This window comes from Aricia agestis, chromosome 6 (genome assembly GCF_905147365.1).
Source record: "Aricia agestis chromosome 6, ilAriAges1.1, whole genome shotgun sequence".
Classification (NCBI taxonomy): Eukaryota; Metazoa; Arthropoda; class Insecta; order Lepidoptera; family Lycaenidae; genus Aricia; species Aricia agestis.
This window is the reverse complement of record NC_056411.1, coordinates 16,989,484-17,011,029: the sequence shown is the minus strand read 5'-3', so window position 1 is coordinate 17,011,029 and position 21,546 is coordinate 16,989,484. Positions and strand designations below refer to the sequence as shown.

Sequence of the window (21,546 nt, the reverse complement as noted above, 5' to 3'; positions counted from 1 at the left end):
GTCGCGTAGTAAAGGAACATGTGCTGCACATACTAAGGTTTATAAGCACTCGTGCAAAGATTTTTGTCACACTTTTGCTCCGACGTTCGTTTGCGTCACTCACCTCAACGACTGCAGATATCAGCACAGCAGCAGCATGGTCGTTGCTAACTTCAATTGTAAGTTGCGTCGTGTCGTAAGTCGCAAGGTTTGACCGCATGTTATACTACTTATTGCAATTGTCGGTATCAGTATACCGAGGCATTGATCACAATAGCCACGCCCTCATAAACTTTAACGGTGTGTATCCGTCGTCTGATTGCCATAACACAAGTTCAACTTAGCATGGGATTGATCAACGTGATGTATATTGTCTACTTTGTACTATTGAGTGCTATTGTATGATTATAGTAAAGAAAATGTCGTATGCACATACGACGTACGCGAGCGTACTCGTAACGCACATTCATTGTCAACTTCACGAGCGTATGCACTCATCCGCCGCTAACTTCAATTGCGTCTCACTCACCGCAATAACCGGTATCAGAACACCCAAGTTGCCGGCGCTGCCTGAGGCCTTGAGCACGGGCGCTGGCGAGCGGTCGGTGGCGCGTTCACCGCCCAATCCAAGTTGCACGAACAGCTCGAGCAGCCGCGTCAGCAGTTCGAAGCGGGCGCTCGTGCCGCACACGTTCGCCGCGATGTTCGCGAGCGCGTTCAACACCGCGCCCGATACATGCCTGTGGGATAAAAATAAAAACAAATTACCCAGAGCCTTTTTGACGCATGTAATGTTGGTTTAACGAGTTTTTATTGGATCGAACTCTAGTCTATTATTATCACACAAATAAACAAGCTGATACAAAGACGGAGCTTGAAATTTTAAGATTAGAAAGAAAACTAAATACAAAGGCGTGACGTCACGATATTGCCTTATATAACAACACCCGCTTTTGGATACTTCCAGAATGGTTTTTCGTCATGATGCAACATTTCTTTCATATGAATCTCTTTATTTAATCTCCACTTAATGCACCTATACTGCTTCCTATCATCCGTATGCTGGTACGAAGCACTGGCCGCTTCCACTGTGATGACGGTGAACATCTTCATGATCTCGTCGTGGGCTGGACCCTCGGGACTGGCTAGCGCCATGCAGCCGAGCTGGTCAACGATCAGCGTATCCAGGGATGATGGTGCGCGGCATAACCTGAAATTTGTTGGATACTGACGAAGTTTTTCGGTAGGTGGCCAGTAATACGATGATTGAAATATAGACTTTTTTTCTACAATCACGTATGACCCAATAATATGAAAAATGATCGTGAAAAATGAACGTTTAATCTATAGTAAAAACATAAAATTAACTATTATTGAGACAAATTCGATAAAATGTTAAAGTGTTTCAGTTGCGTAAATAGTAAACGTTTTAAAAGTGTTAGCGTTTTAAAAGACCCATGAGCTAAATTACCTCTGCTGGAAGAACTGCAGTATAGTATCTGTGGTTTTGGGCGTGTCTTTGAGCGCCACAGCCACGTGACCCAGCATTATGACGATATTCGTGCTTATAAGAGACGACTCGCTGTAACAAATAATTGTTATGAAAAAGTGAAACATGAAATCTCGTGACTTCTCCAAAGCTTTTAACTATGTCGACCATTCTAAAAAACTTATATTAGAAGTTGGTGGATAATATAATCAAATTATAATTATATAACTTCCAAAACAAACAAAATAGAAAGCTGTAGCACAAGGGTTCTGCATAGGGCGTTTATTTTTCTCAAACATTATGTTGAATGAATAAGGTGTTCCACAAGGGTCAGTTTTAGCCCTCTTACCTATCGCTTGTTTCTGCAGTGAACAGCCTATTGCTGACGGAGCCGACAAGCGCCGGCACACAGAACTGGTCAACTTGTAGTGCGGCCTCCAACGCTACGCATAGATTCTCGATCGCCGCGTCTCGAAGCTTCTCGAAGGGTGTAGATTTTGTCGGCACACGGGCTTCTGTGATGCCTGGCATCTCTTTTCCTTGCACTGAAAATGGATTGAAAATGGATTGGATTGGTTATTATTTTAGCTTCTGATATTAGAAGTAGTATTTTAGTGATAATTTTACCGTCTTCTTTTAAAACTTAAAAGGTATATTTTAATATAAATATCGAAAAAGTAGAGTACACTAGTTTTGATACTAATCAAAATTTTTACAATTTTTTGATACAATAATTTCAAGCATCTTCATTTCACAATCTCTGTGCAAACTAAAGCTGCTCCTAAAGCTTACTTACCAGTGACCTTCATATTATTATGCTCCTTGCCAGACTTCTCCAAGTCTAGCTTGTGCAGCTTGAACAGTATGGGGGAAGGTGTGACGAGGAAGTCACGTAGACAGTATATCGACGTGTTGGCTATCGTTGGAAACTTTGTTGCTAATTTGCCTAGACCCTGAAATAGATCGATAGATATCATATAATTCATGTTCTCACTAAAACCAAACATAAAAAAATTGGGCAAAGGCCATTTCGTTATACTTACTGATAAGTCACCATTCTTGGTCTATGGCGGTTTTATACTAAGGTAGCTCTCTCGATGGCCGCCGCGGCCTGGCCGCTGCGGCTTGGCCGCGCGCCCGGGGTAAGACTTATAAGCGATGTGAACTATTATCAGATTTTTTTTCAACTTAAATTTACTGAGAGAGTGATAGTGTACGCTGTAACGCTGGTGAATTGTGGCCAGACACTACCGCTATTTAGCGAAACCAATAGGTTGACAGATCTGAGCTAATCTAGCTTTATACAATTTTGAAATGTTTTTGTATTTAATCTAAATAGATTTATCCAGTCAAAATACGTAATTTACGCTGTTGCGTGCGTACTCGTAGCAATTTCATGATTTATGGTATTCTAGATAATAACATATTTAGGAACTTACCTCTAAGCATACCATCAGTAGAGGCATGTGCGCTAATATTAGCTTATGGTTGTGATTCGAATTTATTTTCTCTGTGAGTCTTCCACACAACGAGTCAGCACCTAAAAGTGAAAATAATTATTAAAAAAAAATTTATAACCGCAGAAAGTGTTGTGTGCCACATTATTCCGTTGCGTTACGTTGCGTCATCGCAGCGGTGACGCTCCGACTTTTAACATTCAGATATTAACGGGTCGAACGACATGAAATAAAATGGGAGGGCAAAAGACGCGCTGCGCTGTTACACACAGTATTCACTGTTATCACACTGTATAGTCTTGTATTGTTAGCGCGCGTCAACGCAATGCAGGTGTGGCATAAGAGCCAGTCCACAGGGCGCCGTTGCGTTGCATCATTGCAAAGCAAATATTTTGACGCATAGCCGGCCACACAGGCACTGCGCCAGCGCAGCGTTATTACGAAAAAGTCTTAACGTCAACACCCCCTCCCGCTTCATCTCGGGGGGCTGTCCGTCATGTGTGCGTTGCGACGACGCATCGCGCCGTGTTAACACCTTGGTTATTTGTATGCAAAACAACGCAATGGCAGCGCTGCGTCGACGCAACGCGCCGTGTGGACTGGCTCTGAGTTGCGTTGTGATAACGCGACGCAACGACGCTGTATGGCTTTAATGGCAATAAAAGTAAAGTATTCCGAAGAAATTATTGATCACTATACCAAATAAGTTTCAATTTGGTGGTGTTACACCAATATTGTGTATACTTTTTGTTTAGTACAAAACCAGCAGATGACATTAATTATTTGTGGTTAATTATGATAAACGATACACACATTATACTAAATACTTATGATTTAATATTATAGTTAAATTTCTCAGGATATGACTCATTAATGTAGAGGCCCCAGACCACAAGGGTTTGTATGATGTTAATCCAGGGGGCAACTCGAAAACCTCAAACTAATACCTATCAATATAGTTAGAGCGTTAATTAGAGCTGGCACGGTAAAGTCCTGATCCACTGTAAAATTATTACATAAACATTACATAGATATCATAAATTGTTAAACAATTAACGAAGACGACTATCGTAATTTGGCAAGAAAAGATTCTAAAATAGAATAAATAATAAACATAGATAAAAAATAAATAAATAATGAATATAAAATATCTTCTGACGCTTCACACCATATCCGTTAAGCTTCAAGGAAGATCTTCACTTCTAAACTGCTGAACCAATTTGATAAGATTTGTCATGAAGATGATTTGGGTCTCGGGGATGGTAGGATAATTTTATCTTAAAGTAATGTACGCAGTGAACGAATTTTGATAGATCATAATCAACTACAATCATCATCATCACCATCATCATCATGACTAATTATTATACAAGATATACCTGTTTCATCCCCGATCGCCCACACCAGTAAGTCCACGCAGGCAGAATTCGCCATTACGTTGACTTTGAACTTGTTGACAGTGGCGTAGTTGCTCTCTCTGTCTTCTTTCTCCGAGGCGTCATGGTGTCGACTCTGAAGCTCTGTTTGCCCGCTCAGGAACAGACATTTTACGAACTCCTACAATGTTAAAATGTGATAAATAATGTTGTGAGGTATAGGCAGGTATAAATACTCGACATTTTCAAAAAGTTATGCAAGACCGTTTTGATTTCTACAGTAAGAGCGGGGCTTAAATGGTCGCTTTGGAGAATCATATTATTATTAATCATAACATGATTCACTTTTTTAAAATCGCAAAATGCAAGTCTGCTTGCAAGTTGCAATTCATTAATTCGTACTAATTTGACATTTGTCAGTTTGACAGTTTTGACAATCATTTGCTAAATTGATTGAGAGGAATTGCAATGTGATCATTTTAGCCCCTGAGCTGCAATAATTTTTGCAATGGTAAAATAATCCTTTCATTTTAATAGACTTTAAGGTTCTATATTCAGTTGTATGTATCACTTTTATTCGAACGTTAAGCGTCATATCTGCCAGTCTGAATTATGGACCACAATTTCAAATGTGTCAAATTGTCATACAATACCATTTATAAATGTACAGAATGAATGAAATAATATTATTAACACTACCCAGGCCGGCACAAATGGGCCTTATACTGTTAACTTTTCCTAGGAGGATAATTTTACCTAATTTCTAGGGTATACAAAGCAACCTTAAAGGCTTGATAATATCACACTAGGGGTCTGATAGGTTGTCTGAGCTAGTCTAGCATTGGCTTTAGGACTATGAGTTTATATTGTAATGACCTGTATTTCTTTATTTCAATCTGATAAGGTCTGTCAAACATTAGCGTGTGCGTACGCATCAGCGCACGAAATATACCTACGCTGTTGCGTGCGTGCGTGCGTTCCCATAAAAAATTATAGTTAATTTACAAGATATCCCATTAATAGCAATTTAGCTTGTAAACTAAAGGGAATGGAAAATTTAACGACTATGGATAAGAACTATTCTCACTACGTTTAGCAAGTAAAGTTACTTACAAGCTATAAACAAGCAAGAATACTACGCAACCCTAATCTGATTTCAAAACCAGCAGTAAATACATACTTGGATCTGTTCTTTAGTCCCATTCCCAATCTTACCCTTATGCTAATAAAACAAAAGTCAAACATCAAAACATTAGCAAAAGTTCACAAACAGAAGGATAGTAAAAAAGAAATTCTGATAGTGCTGTGTTTAGAATATTTCTCCCCTTATTGATAAGAATATTTTATTTCCATCCTTATGCTAATCGACATATTGTACTTATCTGTCAAGTGCCTTTTAAAATATATTAGACGAAGACAACATGAATTTGCATTATAGTGCGCGCGGAACTAGTTGGCCGCGCCTTAGATATGTGAGCGGTGGGACGGAGAGGCGGGGGCGCTTGATTTTGACTCCTCACCCCTTTTGGTTTTGGCTCCTCACACCGTTTGTTTCTGGCTCCTCACCCCTGTCCCTACCTAACTGCCGATCCACACTCGCGCGCGACAAAGCGCCGCGAACCGCGCCGCGGATCGCGCATTCTGCCAAATTTACTGATCCACACTCGCAAAGTTCGCGACATGTTCGCAATGTTGCCACTTTTTAATTTCTTCACTTTCTTGACGCACTATAGTTTGCGCCCTTGAGCCAAATTTATGTTACTTTATATTATAAACTAGATGTCCCATGCAGCTTCGCTCACGTAAATTATTAGGAATTTTACCGAAATCGTACATTTTTTCGCAACAAAATAGCTTATCTCTCTTTACGTAGTCTACTCTATATCTGTGCCAAATAACATACAAAATTGCTTAGTAGTTCGTGAGATAAATAAATAAATAAAACTTTATTTCAGACTAATTTTGTCCACCTTTGCTAATAATGCTGGCATGTCTTGTATGGCAAAAGCCCTTATTAAAATAAAGATTTAAAAAAAATCTCTTTGTCGCGGGACAGAAAACCGACAACAATCGGGGAACGGGCCGCGAAGTGCGAAACATATGCGAATCGGATCTCTCACTCATGCTTCGCAGGAATTTCGCGGCGCCGCGGCGTCGCGCACGGTTCGCGCGCGAGTGGGGATGCGGTCGGGGAACCAGCCGCGAAGTGCGAAAAATATGCGAACCGGATCCACACTCACGTTTGGATTTTGGGGGGCCGCGAAAAGTGGGGATGGGGCCTAAGGCGCGGCCAACTAGTTCCGCACGCACTATATAGCATGGTTTTAATATATTTCTCAATAAGGGGGTTAGAGTGCACAAAAAGGAATATCAAAGTGTTAAATAATCCTTGATCTAAGGCACGAAAGCAGTGAAAGTAGTTAGAGAGATAAAGAATGAAAACTTTGAACAAAAAGTCCTTACATACCTGGACATCTTTTGTGAAGGGCCCCGGTAAATCTTTCTGATGCTGCAGAATATCTCGCAATAGTGTCACCATGACTAAGTTTAATGTTTCCGAGAATGATTTGTAAGGGAATACCTGAAATTTTGTTTCCTTAGTAGACATTTTCAACAATTGAAGGTATTTGTCGCAAAAACGTACTTTTGTCATCAGCTTAGGCCGCTAGATGCAGTCTATGTCTGCTATTGAGCTTTTAGAGCCCCCGCAGACTACAGATTTTATATTGGCCGACAGTTTGGATCAAGAGCCAATGATCAGTAGGAAGCTGTATGGAAGTACGCATATTACAACTCAGTCGGCCCATAATTAAGTTTGATGGGCTATAGCTATAATTATGATCGCCTTGAAACTTAACCATCGGCAAACTGTCGGCCGACGCTTAATCAGTACGACGTTCGTCCACGCGCGCACACGCCGATTGTTCGGTTGGCCGACTCAGCAGAAATCCGAATTGTGTAAAATTTTCCATTCAAAAATCTATCGCTAAATGAATGGAATCGCGCGAGAACAATCGGCCGACTGTTGTCTAGTCTGCGCACTCACCACCAACCCAACTGTTTAGTTGGCGTAGTGTACGCGATAACAGCCCAATCCGATCAAACTATCGGCTAATAGAAAGTCTGTGGGGTCTCTGAATCTTGAGAATCAATTAACTTTACACATATCTACATAATATGTATTATGTATTAAGATCGAACAAAAATTAAAAAAATACATACTTGAATTTGTCCTGAAGCAAATATATCTTCAGCTTCCTCGTCCAGAAATGCCAACAAATCTTTGGTCAAAATTTTCTTTGCCAACGATAGAATGGACTGCAGATAAGTCACATAAAACTGCACATTGATCCTCTTTTCAGGGGACTCAGGAAACCTCATGTAAGGAAACTGGTTAAAACTAGATCCAAATTTGTGGAAGAAGTATGTCGTTGGATCATATGGTACTGAGTTATAGCTTTGAAGAGAACCCCTTTTGAGTGTGCCTCCTGTACTATCAACTGTATCCCCACCATTTTCAATTATAATCTCATTATTGGGGTTCAAATTCCCAGATAAAGACCTGGGAATGATTGGGCGAAACTGGTTAAACTTTCTCTTCTTGTCTATGGTGGAATATTCGAAATTTGGTTCAGGTTCTTTGGTTTTGACAGGACTGCTGGGCTGAGGAAACAATCTACATAGTAGTAGAGGTTCCACTGTAGCATATCTGCCCATAGACCGAGCTAGTCCTATGAGAATGGGCACAGTGCTCTTGCAGAGGTGGAGTTTTGTAATGGGACTAGAGTCTTTCCTTTCGTGGCAGTTGATTATGATCTTTGTGAGGTTGGACATAAGTTCTATTTGTGCGGTGACGATCTCCTCGCGTAGGGAGGGCTGTTTCGTCGCCACGTCTGATAGCAGTGTGTTGAGACAGAAACTGAACTTTTCTGACATTGGTATACCTGAAAAAAATGTTTTTCTAAATTATAAAATAAAAGGATATTTCAATGGAGCTTATATGAATCACATTATATCGAAACTAAATGCTAGGTAAATATTACGATTTTTTCACTCTAAGGACCTGTTTCACCACTTCCTGATAAGTGCCGAACAGGCTATCCATCACTTAACTTGACAGATGAAGTATGGAGAATCTGTCAAAAAAGTTGTGAATAGCCTATTCAGCACTTTATCACAAAGTGGTGAAACAGGTCTTTGTTTTTTTAATATACTTACGATCCGCATTGTCATTTCTACACAATGGCTCCTCAAACTCTGCATTGGTAAGGCATTTCAATATCTTTATGAAGTATGGTAACAGTTTGTCTTGATGCTGCAGCCCGCTCTGCAAGAAGTATAGTCCGAGGGCTATGCTGGCCTCCTGACTCTTCGGGTTCACGACCAAACTGCTCGAAGCTTGTGGACATAGCATAAACAGGGTATTCACCTGAAATTTTATCAATTTAATATGTTTAAATATGTTGTGTTTTTGAAATAAAAGAATCTAAATAACTTGTAACAACTATAATAACTTTGCGCAACTTTAATAATTTTGTTGAAGATTTATCCATGATAAAATATATATATATAGAATATAATATAGAAATACTAAATTATGTTGACGACCTCTGTGGCTCAGTTGGTGGGCTATTGGTAGCTCAAGCCGGGGGTCGCGGGTTCGTATCCCGCCGATGGTATAAACAGTTTTCAAAGTTCCTGGGTCATGGCCATGTATTAAATATGTGTATCATATAATAAAAATCTTAAATATATGTATAGCATTAAAAGTATTAAATATATTTCCGTTGTTTGGTACCTGTAAGACACTTCCTTCAGGTACTTACAACGGGGCCAGACTGATGTGGTATTTTTTTTTTTATGAAATAAGGGGGCAAACGAGCAAACGGGTCACCTGTTGGAAAGCAACTTCCGTCGCCCATAGACACTCGCAGCATCAGAAGAGCTGCAAGTGCGTTGCCGGCCTTTTAAGAAGGAATAGGGTAATAGGGGAAGGTAGGGATGGAAAGGGAACGGAATAAGGGAGGATAGGGAAGGGAATAGGGTAGGGGATTGGGCCTCCGGTAAACTCACTCACTTGGCAAAACACAGCGCAAGCGCTGTTTCACACCGGTTTTCTGTGAGGATGTGGTATTTCTCCGGTCGAGCCGGCCCATTCGTGCCGAAGCATGGGTCACCCACGTTTAAAATATACATAGATATTGTTATTATTATGTATTGTTAGTATGAAACATTCATAGATATTGTTATTATTATTTTCCTTGATTTTCATCTATTCATGATTTTGCAATAAATGATTTAGTGTACATCAACATTGTACTAATTAATTAATAAAAATAATTTATCACTTATACTTTGTTACTTTTGAACATTCATAAAGTATGAAGATAACATTTTTTGCCCATTCCGACTATTGTTTAATGTTAAAACATGTTCTGTTAAGTAGGTATAAGGTCTAATTGCTAAGAGACACTTAAACCTTGAGAGCAGAAGGTTGTGTTTATCTTGATTTACTGGAAAATATACATCTATTCACACACATTTTTAAGACATTTTGAGATAGTGTTTTAAAAAAAAACAGTATTTTCTTAATGACACTATTTAAATTAAATATATTTTACCATTATTTTGTCATTAATATTCTCACTGCTAAATTGCTAATTAAAAATAAATATGTAATTGATATTGTATTTTTAAGATCATTTTAATATATTCAAGTTTTGGACTGACAGACAAAACAGCAAAGAAATTATAATGGATTGTTTCCAATAAACAACCTTTATATAATATTGCATTCAGGCTCTGATTGCCTTTTCAAAACTTATAACTCATACTTTAGATGTACCTAAGTATAAATCAACTGATCAAATACTATTTTTTATCTTAACCATTTATTGCTTACAAGTTATAACAGGGCTTCCCAAACTATGAGGTCAGTCAGTCCCAGGGGCGTCACATATCGACACAACCAAATCAAGTGAGCACCGTGCGCATTAGGTATGCCATTCATATATTCCCGGGCAGTATCCCCACTTTCAGAATCTATGCTCAGAAAAGCAAGTGCATTTCAGAAATATCTTTTTTGAATTTTTATGCATAAGTTTTGATTTGGTTATGATTTCCTCATTAATGAGGAAAAAATGTTTTTTTACTGATAACCTATGCAGGCTGGTCTGGTTCTAAAAATGGAAGTATTTGTGGGGGACTGGGATCAGGGGCGTTGTAAAGAAATGGCAAAAGTCCCTAGGGCGTCACAGTAAAAATAAGTTTGGGAAGCCTAGAGTTATAATATTCAGGGCAGATGTTTGGATGTGTTTAACATGCTAAGTACTATAAAGGAAACAAGAGACATTTCACACGAAATATAATATTATAGTTGAAGTTAACTTCTAACAGGCTATTATTGCTAAATATAATAATTACAAGTAAAAAGGATATCAATAAAGCTTATGTCATTCTGATGAGGTCATGTTTACCCTAAAATACAAAGTAACAGCTACTATGGTTTAACTTCCAATGTTAATTTTAGATGCATGATAAGTTTCGTAAAACATTGACGTAGCGAATTCGCCGTATTTCATAATCTCCAGTAAATAATTTCCTTAAAACAATAAACAGGACCAACCTTTTCCCATGGTGTTGGATTTATACATGAAAGACATCGCGCCAGGTGTTGTACTGTCTGTTTAAAGAAATCGTTTTCGTCCATAACTAAGCTTATTTTCTTTGAAATTAAATCATTTTAATAATTAAAAATAAGCAAACGCAGTCCGCGACACACAAATACTGCTTCACAAAATTTTTATCAATTTTGACGTACGGTGGTGTGACATTGACATTGACAGATGATTTTTTTTCCGCCCACGGCGCAGGCTTTCGAATATAATATAACGTTCAGAAATGTAGCTTTGATACGTTCTGAAATTAAATAGTTTGCAAATATTGCTTAGAACCAGAAGCTGAACAAAAGAGAGCTTGCTTTTAAAGGTCTCTTTTTAATACGATTATACATAATATTATGAGTGAAATAAATAGAAAGATTTTAAACGTAAATTAGTAAATCCAGTCGCCGGCGGCTGGGGAGAGAATAGAGATATTCGGATTTCGGCGAAACCAAAGCTCATGAGGGCGAAACTCACGAAAGCAATGAAAACGCTGTCGTTTCGTATGGCCTAATTCTGAATTATTGCAATGCATTGCAGCTTTATATCGTTTTTCGAATGAATAATATAACTTACATAAGTAAAATAGGTAAGTACCTACCTACTTTAAATATGTGTATAACACGTACGGAATCGCTCAAAATTACATACTAAAGTATATATTTTGTAGGTAATACCTATAATATTTGCATGCCACAGAGCAATTTGGAAACATCAATAGTGTCGAAACGTGGCGGGCTTGATGTGAATTTAATGCGTGTGAAATATATTCTATAAACTGTTGCAGAATATCTATAATTAAATCGTAAGCGTGTTCAGCAGAGCGTTATAACAATAAAGTCTCCAGAGTACAGTACAATTAGAAGCAAAACATTTTTATAACTTACAAGTTTTTCGCAGTCACAGTATTAAGAGGATTCCACACCGCCGTTTTTCCATACAAACGTTGTCCCCTGTTTCCTCCCTGGATAATGCCGGTAGAGTTATGAATTTTTCCTGAATATCTATGGCCACTATTAGCATGTCCCTATGTTTTCTTTTTTTTCATAATTTTATTAATAAAAAAGATAAGAACGTCCAAAACCCCAAAAAAAATGGCCAGATTTTCCTCCGTGTTTAAACACCCAGAAAACAAAACTGGCTAAAATATACAAAAAAAAAATAAAACATAGGAACACAGCTCAAACCTTGCTTTAATTCTTTATGAAAAAAGTACTTAAATCGGTTTAGTTTTGGAGAAGGAATCAGCGGACAACGAATCGAAGATTTTCTGTTCTTTTATTAGAACTTTTGTCGTGTTGTCTTTATCGCGCTCTGCGGTGGGAGACTTGAGATTGGTGAGACAGCAATACATTTTCAAATACCTATTTTCAATTTCTCTCGCCCCTGGTGTATGCTCTTAATTAACCACAATAACGGATATATTAAATGGAGTTAGAGTAATTTACTTTGACAGGGTTTTAAAAGTACTTAAATGCTATGTTTACTTACTTCTCATTTACAGCTCATCCCTACTACTCTGAATAATATAAATAAGGATGCGACAGTAATATTACGTTGATTTTTATCGTTTCTACACATTTAGCATTCAACATGTACAAAGTTGTGGCTTTGGTTCTTTCCGTGATGCTGCTTGCTGGCAACGTAAGTTCTTTAAATTTTTTTGTAGTCTATAAGAGCAGTGGCGGCCCTCGGGGGTGGTGAACAGGGCCCGGGGCCTCCGCTCTTGCAGGGGCCTCGTAAGGTATTTTTTCGTAAGACAAAGGACCTCGCAAAGACCTACTGCCCTGAGCCTCGCAATGAGTAGGTAAGGCCGCCACTGTTTATGGGAATGGATGTTATATTATATCTATGAAGAGCTCCAATTTAGGGGGCGTCCACAAATTACGTGAGGTGTTTAAGGGAGGGAGGGGGTCAAGTCAAATCTCATCTAATCTTACGTTGGAGGGAGGGGGGGGTCTCGGCAAATCTCAAGTATTTTTTTTCTTATTGTTACAAAAAAAATGTACTATTTTGGTCCATTTCATCCAGATTGTACATATGCTTAAGATTTATTAGTAAGCGTTATCGTAATAATATAATTAAGGTAATTCTCTAATTCGTTCGAGAAAATAATTTTGTTCATACTTTGACGTTAATTAATACGTTTACCTACCTACTGACTGTCAAACAATCCTTGACGCATTTCTGTAAGATTGTAAGAAACCTACATTTAAAAAAATCTCACGTGAGATTGGGGGGTGGGGGAGGGGGTTGAATAAAATCTCACGATATCACTAGGGAGGAGGGGGGTTAGAAAATTAAAAAAAACACCTCACGTAATTTGTGGACGCCCTCTTACAACTGTGTAACTCCAATTGGCACTGTCAATTTCTCTTCAATTTTACCTTGTTGATTGTACCTAGATTGGATTATTTTGTGAAGATTGTACATTACAAGCGTGACTTTACAACGAATTAGCAATTAATTGGTCTTATATAAGCTATCAGGGCCCCCGTAAGGGCTACTGGCACCTGTGTGCAAAAAAGTATTTTGGCGCCCCTTTAGGCAAATTTTTTGGGACCTTGGTTTTGGCGCCCCTAAAGATAGCAATTTGGCGCCCCTAGAGGATGGCGCCTATGTGCATTGCACACATTGCACATAATATGGTAGCGGGGGCCCTGTAAGCTATTGTATAGCTTAAGAGGATACAACAGCGGCTAGAGAAATGAAAAAAAAGTACGTGTAATATCTATAGCTGTCTCCCTTACCTCAAGTCTATACCGCAGAACGCGATAGAGACAACTGCAGAAAATCCAGAAAATCAACGATTCGTTGTCCCCTGATTCCTTCTCCAAAACTTAACCGATTTAAGTACTTTTTTCATTAAAGATTTAAAAAAGGCTTGAGCTATGTTCCTATGTTTTGCTTTTTTTGTATAATCTAGCCAAATCTGTTTTCTGGACGTTTGAACACAGTGGAAAATCTGGCCATTTTTTTGGGTTTTTGAACGTTCATATCTTATTTAATAATTAAATTATGAAAAAAAAGAAAACATAGGGACATTGTATTAGTGGCCGTAGATATTCAGGAAAAAAATTATAACTCTACTAGCATTATCCAGGGAGGAAACAGGGGACAACGTTTGTATGGAAAAAAGGGCGGTGTGGAATCCTCTTAATTGACGCGGGCTTTGAGCGCGGACCGCATCAAGAAATTCGTAGCTAGATTATCCAGTCTCTATCTCTGCTTTCTACTTATCTCCTAAACTGAAAACTGAGTCCCCCCACCTAACTCTTTCATTAAGTAGATGATAATACCATGTTTTATATTTCAGAGCATGCAACAATCGTCCGGCACAGATGGTAAGTTTTCGACGGTTACGCTCGATAGTTTTACTCCAAATCGAGCAATAACCACCGTGTGGACCGCAAAACTGACAGCTCGAAGGCTCCCTTCGAGCCGGCTCGATGGAATTAAATATTTTGTCAAAAATGTCATTTTCTTCGATTCGGAGTAAAACTATCGATCAAAACCGTATACAGTGAGTACTTAGCATGATACTAAGTACCTACTCACATACGGTTTTATCTACTTAATTAATTACCTACCTACCTACTTATAAAGTAGGTAACTAGTTACTTACTTTATCCAAACACGAAACTTAAAAATGGGACCCCCAGTTCATGGTTACATGACAAGTTCAAATTACAATTTACGACGTTTCTAGACTTCCATGAGAGTTGTATTATTATTAAGTAGGGTCGGATGTCTCACATTGAACCAGGCAGCTACATTTAACCACCATTTTATTTCCAAAATGCGACGTTGCCAATTTCTGCAAAAATGGCTGAAAGAGAGGTATTTACTATCTCTGTCTGCCCACTAGTTTGCGTGGCGCTAGCGCGCGAAGAGGTTGTGTGAGGAGCATTTTTACGAAAATGAACTCGAAAAGTAAGTATTTTTTACAAATTTCTTTCTTTTTTCACTTTTTTACAATCAATGATATTGGTCTCTTTATATTAATACTGTATACTGTAGTTATCCGGCTTGAAAATGCACCTTAATTCGTTACTGTGCGAGATTATTTTCTGGGTAAAATTTTGAGATTAGTTGCCTAAACGTGGTCTGTCCCACAATGAGCCACTTGTAGGTGGTACACATTGAACCATGGCTCAATGTGCACCACCCCACAGATTAAATGTGTACTAATACCATAATTATTTATTTTGTTACAGTATGGCGCGAAATAAGGTGTTAGTAAGAAAAAGAGGTGGACATTCAGCTGCCAATAATTGCATAGATCAGGCGAAAGTATTAGAAAACTTATGACATTGCGTTCCAAACTTTACGACGTTACGTAGAAAAATACTTGCACGTCAACGTAGAGGACCTTGCTAGGAAGAGATTGCTACCGAATTATGACAATCATCTCATTTTTACCAGCGAACAAGAAGATGTTTATAAACAGTACATTTTAGAATGCACTTTAAAATTTTATGGACTGACCCCAAAAGACTGTCGTAAAGTAGCGTACCAAATGGCGATGGTAAATAACATAACTATCCCTTATAGTTGGCAGCGAGAAAAAATGGTCTAATAATTGAACCAAAGTTTAAGAAAAATGTTTTGTTATGCTTAAAGTAGGTCTAGGTTATAAGATTTAGAGCTTTTATTAATTATTTTGTGATAAAAATCATGTTGCTCAAGTACAAATGAAGAGTGACGTTGTAAAATTTAGTTTTATGGTAAAATAATAAATATAATACTATCGATATTCAGCTTTTTATTACATTACAAAGCAATTTAAATACAAATTAGTCTAAATGTAAATGATTTATAAGGCGGTTCAATGTGGAAAATACCCCGGTTAAATGTGTATCTCCCGAAGGACACATTTAACCAAATCTAATTTTTTATAATTTATTTTTTATTGCTAAAACCAAACAGAATTTTAAATAAAATTGTTGGCCTTATTGTAGTTAAATAAATTTTCAAACTATATTTAAAAAAATTTGGGGAATTAATTTAGAAACAAGCATTCTACGAGACTTTGAAATTTACCTGATTCAATGTGAGACAACCAACCCTATACCTAAAAATAATATAAATTCCATTTTTTCAGGACAAGCGGGTGGTCAAGCGGGAGGTACGTAAATCACTTGACAGTACGGTGAGCTCTGAAATCTGAGGAATTAGAAGTCGGGAGTTTGGGGGTTCCGTGTTTCGGTGTACCGTGTATAGGCAATATAGGTATTGTGAGAATTGGTATTATCGCCAATATCTTCACACTTCCGCGCAAAATTTCATAATCATTTATGCAATTTGCAATGTAATTTATACCTAATGATTAAATTCATGCCTTTACACCTACAACGCGATGCAAAGTTTGGCGCTGGACACAGGATAAAAAGGGGGCGCTGAAGGCAAATAAAAGGGACGCCAATTTTTTCAACACTACCAGCATCCTGGGCGCCGAAGAAATCTCACCCAGAGCGCTGGTAGTGCTAAACCGGTACTGGCCACTATCGCCCAATAAAAAGTTGCGTTGCGTTGATCCTAAGCGTTTCGGCAGCGCCGTTGGTGCGCCGCGCGTTCGAAGATGCATGGGGGTAGCAGTAGCGTTTTATAATCGAGCGCTTGAGCAGCGCCGTTCGCCCATACGTTTGTTACCTGAGCTTCGAACGCAACGCTACATCGCAAAAATCCGCCTCCATACAATTTGTATGGAAGCGGAAATCCGCTGCTCCCCGACACAGTGTGCGATACGCGCATCCGCTACCATACAAATTGTATGGAGGCGGATTTTTGCGATGAGCACGCTGAGCCCCGGCACGGCCCGTCTCAGTGTGCTCACTCCTTAACGGCGCTGCGAAACGCTTAACGATAAAACCAGCCCAGCCCAGCTCAATTTGTATTTTATATTAATGCCGCCGCGGTCCGCGGAGTGGAACGGAATTGACTTTTTGTAACGAAACTATACATAGCTTAATTTTTGTATCAACAGTGTAACACACAAATTAAATACGAGCCAAAAAAATTGGACGCGCGTCTTTTGCGGAATTCTCGAGATGTCCCCGGTGCCGTCTGTGGAAACTGCGGAAAGTGGCGCGAACTATAAATTATAATATAGTCAAGTAAGATACAGATAATGGGATAATGGGAATTACCGCATCATGAGGCGAAATTGACGCTTCCATTCCGTTCCATTCCGCGCGTGTGTAAATTGAGCTTTAGACTGTCATTTGTAAAATATGTCTATTTATCAAAATTTTACTTACTTTTTTTTAGTTACTGTTACTGTTATAGGAATAAAATTCTTTCAGCTGGCTTTGGCTTCGGAGCGGGCGTCGGCGGCGGAGCTGGAGGAGGTGGTGGTATAATATTATCTTATCTTATATCTTTAAACGAGCAATTCTTGTATATATGTTATAGTCAAAGTCCGATACACAGTCTCTTCGCGGAAGGACTGGTTTATCCTAGGTTTGGCCAAAGCCGTCAGGCGATCCCCGAAATAAATTTCAATTTCGCCCTTTGCCTGAAGTATTTTTAGTCAAACCCAGGAGCTCCTAACTTTTCAGTCAAACGTCGAAAGTAAATTATTCTGTTTCGGTTTTGGCCTAGTCAATCCTAGAAGCGACTGCAAAACTCGGTCAAACGTTGATCTGAACATGTTTAAACAGGTTCATAATGTCTCTCGCGGTGTTCCGACCGATTGTTTTGTCATTTCATGTTCGTTCATTGAGCGTGCGGACGTGTAATCAAACGGTGTTGTTGTTACTAAAAACGTGGATAAAGAAGTAAAGTTTAAAGAGAAAATTTCTAATTTGAATAAAAATAAGTGTTCATTTCACATAAAAAACAAACAGTTGTATGAGCAGATTATCAGTGAGGTAGAATCCGCTAAAGTAGCTAAAAAGAAAACGTCTTTGCATTATCGCCGTCTCAAACGCTACGACGTTGTTTGTTTTGAGGACGGGACAATAAACACACTTTTTTCGAGGAATCAAATAAAAGAATGCAAAGAAAAATTTCTTAAGGCGAGGATAAACCCCAATTTGTTATTCCGTGACTCCCGGTTTACCTAGTTCCTATATAATAACGAAGTGTTAAAAAATATGAGATATAAAGCACAATATATATAATACCTTAAACCATAAACATTTTAATAAAACGTAATACTTTTGCTGTAATTAATTTACAAACTTACCTCCGAAAAAACTCTATTTCATCGAAATATAAGTATTAACTAGGATAATTGTACATTTTATTTGAATAAATTGTTAGTAAATCTATATTAAAAATTCTTTAACCGAACAATTTTGTTTCTTAATATTTATTTCCAAAGATATTTAAAAAAAACATGAAAAATAGAGAAGATCCGCCCGAGAACCTGTAGTTTTATGCTAAGCTAAAATGAATCTTATTGCGATGCATATACGCTTGGTCTTTGGTTGTGTGCAAGGTTATCGTTTTTGATTGAGATTAATCCCCGCCTTAAGATCGAAGATGTGCCTGACGTTCGGCTGTCTCTTAGAGAAATCAATGCAAAATCCTTTTTTTATATTTTTTTATACCTCATCTTACAAACTAACCTCCGTATATTCCAAAGCATTTATTTATTTATTTTATACTTTATTGCACATCGTACAAAAGGCGGGCCAAATGCCACACGGCATTCTCTCAAAGCATCTCAAATATAAAAGTGAAAATCACGTAAGCTGACCAATCAGGTGTCAGAACTGGCAGAGTTAAGCGGTTAAGACTTGAAAGCTGCTTAAATGATAAAATGCTTCCAAATATACGAAGATAAGACACTTCATACCTATATCGGAGTTTGACTCGTCAAACCCCGATTTAATAAAATTGTGTTTTGACGTTTGCCTGACCAAATTAGTCCCTCCCAGGTTTGACGAAAATTGTTTAGTCAAAGGCCGAAAATTTACATTTGTTTGGGCTTTGACTAAGTCATTCAGTCTGACCTGAGGATTGACCAGTCCAACCTAGGAGCGCCGGAGCTTCGGAGTTTGCCTATAACATATATACAATGTACATACCTATACATATATATATTCGCCTCCGTGGTCTAGTGGTTAGAGCGTCGCTCTCGACTCCGGAGGTCGTGGGTTCCCGCGTTGGAAACATGTTATTTCCAAGTATAATAATAGCTAGTAGTGCTTTGAACGAGACAGTCATGTAGGTAATTATTAATAAGTAATATTTAAAAAAAAAGGAAAGAAGGATTTCAGTAGCGTACCTATATTAAAGTCTTTATTCCAGAACCAATATTAATTTATTTTATACCAACATTAATTTCAGGACAAGGGGGCGCAGACGGTGCACAAGGTGAGCCTGGCTAAATCAACAGAGAAATGGAGGTTGAAATAAAGGCTATAATAATTATTAAGTATACCGTATATTTTTAGGTTGGGTTGCAACAACTAACTTTAACTATAGGTAACTACAGTCAGTGCAAAATGTCAAGTTAAATATAGCGTCCAAGGACCAGGCGCGGTTGCAGCCTGAAATTTTGGGGGGGGTCACTCAGTAGTCACTACACAATTTTTTTTATCTGCGCCCTCGGACGGTTAGACTGGGTTCACAGCAGCTGTCCAAGGTCAGACAAAGTGCTGGTTAGGGGAAAGCTAGAAATTTCCTTTTATTATTTAGCAAGATTTTGAGATTTTTCAATTTGATCTTAGATTTTGGGGGGGGTCATGTCCCCTGTGACCCCCCCCCCCCCTTCGGACCTGCTACTTTCACAGTGAACTCTCTACAAGGAACACGTACACACCCTAAAGTATTATCACTTATTTTTGGTACCCTGTTGCTACTGCAGTAGCGCCTTAATTTAACACACTTTTTACATACAGAGATCATAGTTCTCCTCCATCTACACTCCATAGGTTAAAGTTGAAGCTAAAGGACGCCATATTTAACTATAACCATAACTTTAACCTTAACCTTAACTTTAACTTTAACCACGCCTCTGGTGCAACCCAACCTTAGAAGCGTCCATAAATTACGTAAGACGTTTGACAATATTTTTGGCACCAAGGACGTTGAAATAACGTCCTTGTTTGGCACCTGCTTCTAATATCGTAATGACACAATCACACAACTCGAACCCAGTCTAAATTATTATTTATTTACTTATTAAGTACTTATTTTCTCGTGGTTTATGATATGACATTAATGTTAAGCAATAATTAATCTATGTGATTTGCAGGCCCTCCCCAAAGTAAGGTTCGGTTATATTTTTAAGGTTTACGAAATCTACGATTTGCGTAATTTATAGATGCTCCCGTGTCTAACCGCCGCGCCGTACTCAGACTTCAGATTAACCTTCAATTTAATATAAAAAAAATAAAAATATGAGGCTTATGTCAAAATGTTGAATTAATTGCATTTAAGTAATTAATGTTCCACTCTGATGAGTGCGGCAGTGCGGCAGTACCTAAGAACACTAGCAGACACTAGGCCGAAAAAACGCGGCCAAAGTTCAGAATGATTGCGTCAGCAATGCGCTACGCATGCTATATGTACCTATAACGCGACGTAATTTCGGCATAGTGTGTCATCGGTAATTTAAAATACTTTGCAGCTACGTAATCATGCGAACTTCGGCCGCGTTTTTTCGGCATGGTGTGTTTAGTCTTTAGACACTTATGGAAAACCACAGGAATATAGCCTTGTGGTATTGGAATATTTCATTATATGCCTAATGATGTGTACACAGGTGGATTTTCTATGGGCGCCAACGTCGGTGCTGGCGCAGGGGGCAGCGCGGGTCTAGGATAGATATTTTGGAAGATATCATTTCATCACCATGTATGTACAGCGCACAAATAAATTTTCAAAATAAATTACAAGTTCTCTTTTATATCTAACCCTAATACTCCTTATAAAATCGAAAGACGAGACTAGCAGTGGCGTGGCTAGACGTAAATTTGATGTGGGCAAGATATATTTTGTGAGGCCCCATGGCTGATGGATGACGGTAGATGACGAATTTTATTGCGAGAAACATTTTTTATACTCAAAATCAAATTTTCATTTACTTACTTATAAAAATTTAAGTATCAAAACTAGTAAATCCTATAAAAATGATCGTTGTCCAAGGGGCGCGAGGCGAGGGCCGAGGCCTTTGACCTCGAGACCCGGTGGTCCACCCCGCCCACGCCTTAGTGTCTAAACACACTAGGCCGAAGTTACGCGGCGTAAATTCTGCATGATTACGCCCGCAATGTATTTTGTAATTACCGATGACACACTATTCCGTCGCGTTCCGGCCGTATTTTGTATGCGTTGACGTAATCATGCGGAATTTACGTCGCGTAACTTCGGCCTAGTGTGTTTAGACACTTAGGCCGTCTCTGAAGACTAGGTAATATCTGCACGGGCTGCTATCCCACGATAGTAAACAGTTAGATATTACTACCATCTACAGCTGACTACATTATTATCAAACCCTACATTATACATGCAGTGTGTATAACGTAGTGGCGGCCTTACCCAGACCCCAGTGCGAGGCCCCGGGCGGCAGGGCTTCGCGAGTCTTTACGAGGCCCTTTTGCCGCCTGTCCACCGCCACCGACATCGTG

The 21,546-nt window shown here is 38.7% G+C and overlaps 2 protein-coding genes across 10 annotated transcripts in view; one reads left to right on the top strand and one right to left on the bottom strand.

Moving 5' to 3' along the window:
• LOC121727607 (phosphatidylinositol 4-kinase alpha) overlaps positions 1 to 11,084 on the bottom strand; it is a 38,543-nt gene extending 27,459 nt beyond the window's left edge. For 2 of the 7 annotated variants that reach the window (XM_042115523.1, XM_042115524.1), the window contains exons 1-13: positions 10,927 to 11,084; positions 8,520 to 8,730; positions 7,524 to 8,245; positions 6,769 to 6,882; positions 5,482 to 5,523; positions 4,305 to 4,482; positions 3,873 to 3,926; positions 2,908 to 3,008; positions 2,265 to 2,421; positions 1,818 to 2,013; positions 1,451 to 1,561; positions 1,016 to 1,189; positions 509 to 719 (exon numbers count right to left, since the gene is read on the bottom strand). In XM_042115523.1, the coding sequence (XP_041971457.1) occupies positions 509 to 719; positions 1,016 to 1,189; positions 1,451 to 1,561; positions 1,818 to 2,013; positions 2,265 to 2,421; positions 2,908 to 3,008; positions 3,873 to 3,926; positions 4,305 to 4,482; positions 5,482 to 5,523; positions 6,769 to 6,882; positions 7,524 to 8,245; positions 8,520 to 8,730; positions 10,927 to 11,010 (2,355 nt within the window). In that variant the 5' untranslated portion in view covers positions 11,011 to 11,084. The remainder of the gene's footprint in view (positions 1 to 508; positions 720 to 1,015; positions 1,190 to 1,450; positions 1,562 to 1,817; positions 2,014 to 2,264; positions 2,422 to 2,907; positions 3,009 to 3,872; positions 3,927 to 4,304; positions 4,483 to 5,481; positions 5,524 to 6,768; positions 6,883 to 7,523; positions 8,246 to 8,519; positions 8,731 to 10,926) is intronic. The other 5 variants (XM_042115525.1, XM_042115526.1, XM_042115529.1 and 2 more) reach the window with 3 other exon arrangements.
• Positions 11,085 to 12,473: 1,389 nt separating this feature from the next.
• On the top strand, positions 12,474 to 20,802 carry LOC121728424 (glycine-rich protein 5-like). 3 transcript variants are annotated; one of them, XM_042116618.1, is made up of 6 exons: positions 12,474 to 12,607; positions 14,280 to 14,307; positions 16,068 to 16,091; positions 17,269 to 17,313; positions 19,262 to 19,288; positions 20,682 to 20,802. In XM_042116618.1, exons 1-6 carry the CDS (start codon positions 12,557 to 12,559, stop codon positions 20,741 to 20,743), a joined length of 237 nt encoding a protein of 78 aa, XP_041972552.1. In that variant the 5' UTR covers positions 12,474 to 12,556; the 3' UTR covers positions 20,744 to 20,802. The 3 variants fall into 3 exon arrangements, with proteins under 3 accessions (XP_041972552.1, XP_041972551.1, XP_041972550.1); XM_042116617.1 differs by having other exon boundaries at positions 17,269 to 17,316; XM_042116616.1 differs by having other exon boundaries at positions 17,269 to 17,319.
• The last annotated feature ends 744 nt before the right edge of the window (positions 20,803 to 21,546 follow it).

What these genes read in the sequence shown, in the direction of transcription:
- LOC121728424 (XM_042116616.1), top strand. Translation starts at nt 12,557, where the DNA reads ATGTACAAAGTTGTGGCTTTGGTTCTTTCCGTGATGCTGCTTGCTGGC. An exon ending in TGATGCTGCTTGCTGGCAAC is followed by an intron (nt 12,608 to 14,279) that starts GTAAGTTCTTTA and finishes TTTATATTTCAG; the next exon opens with AGCATGCAACAATCGTCCGG. An exon ending in GGGCGCAGACGGTGCACAAG is followed by an intron (nt 19,289 to 20,681) that starts GTGAGCCTGGCT and finishes ATGTGTACACAG; the next exon opens with GTGGATTTTCTATGGGCGCC.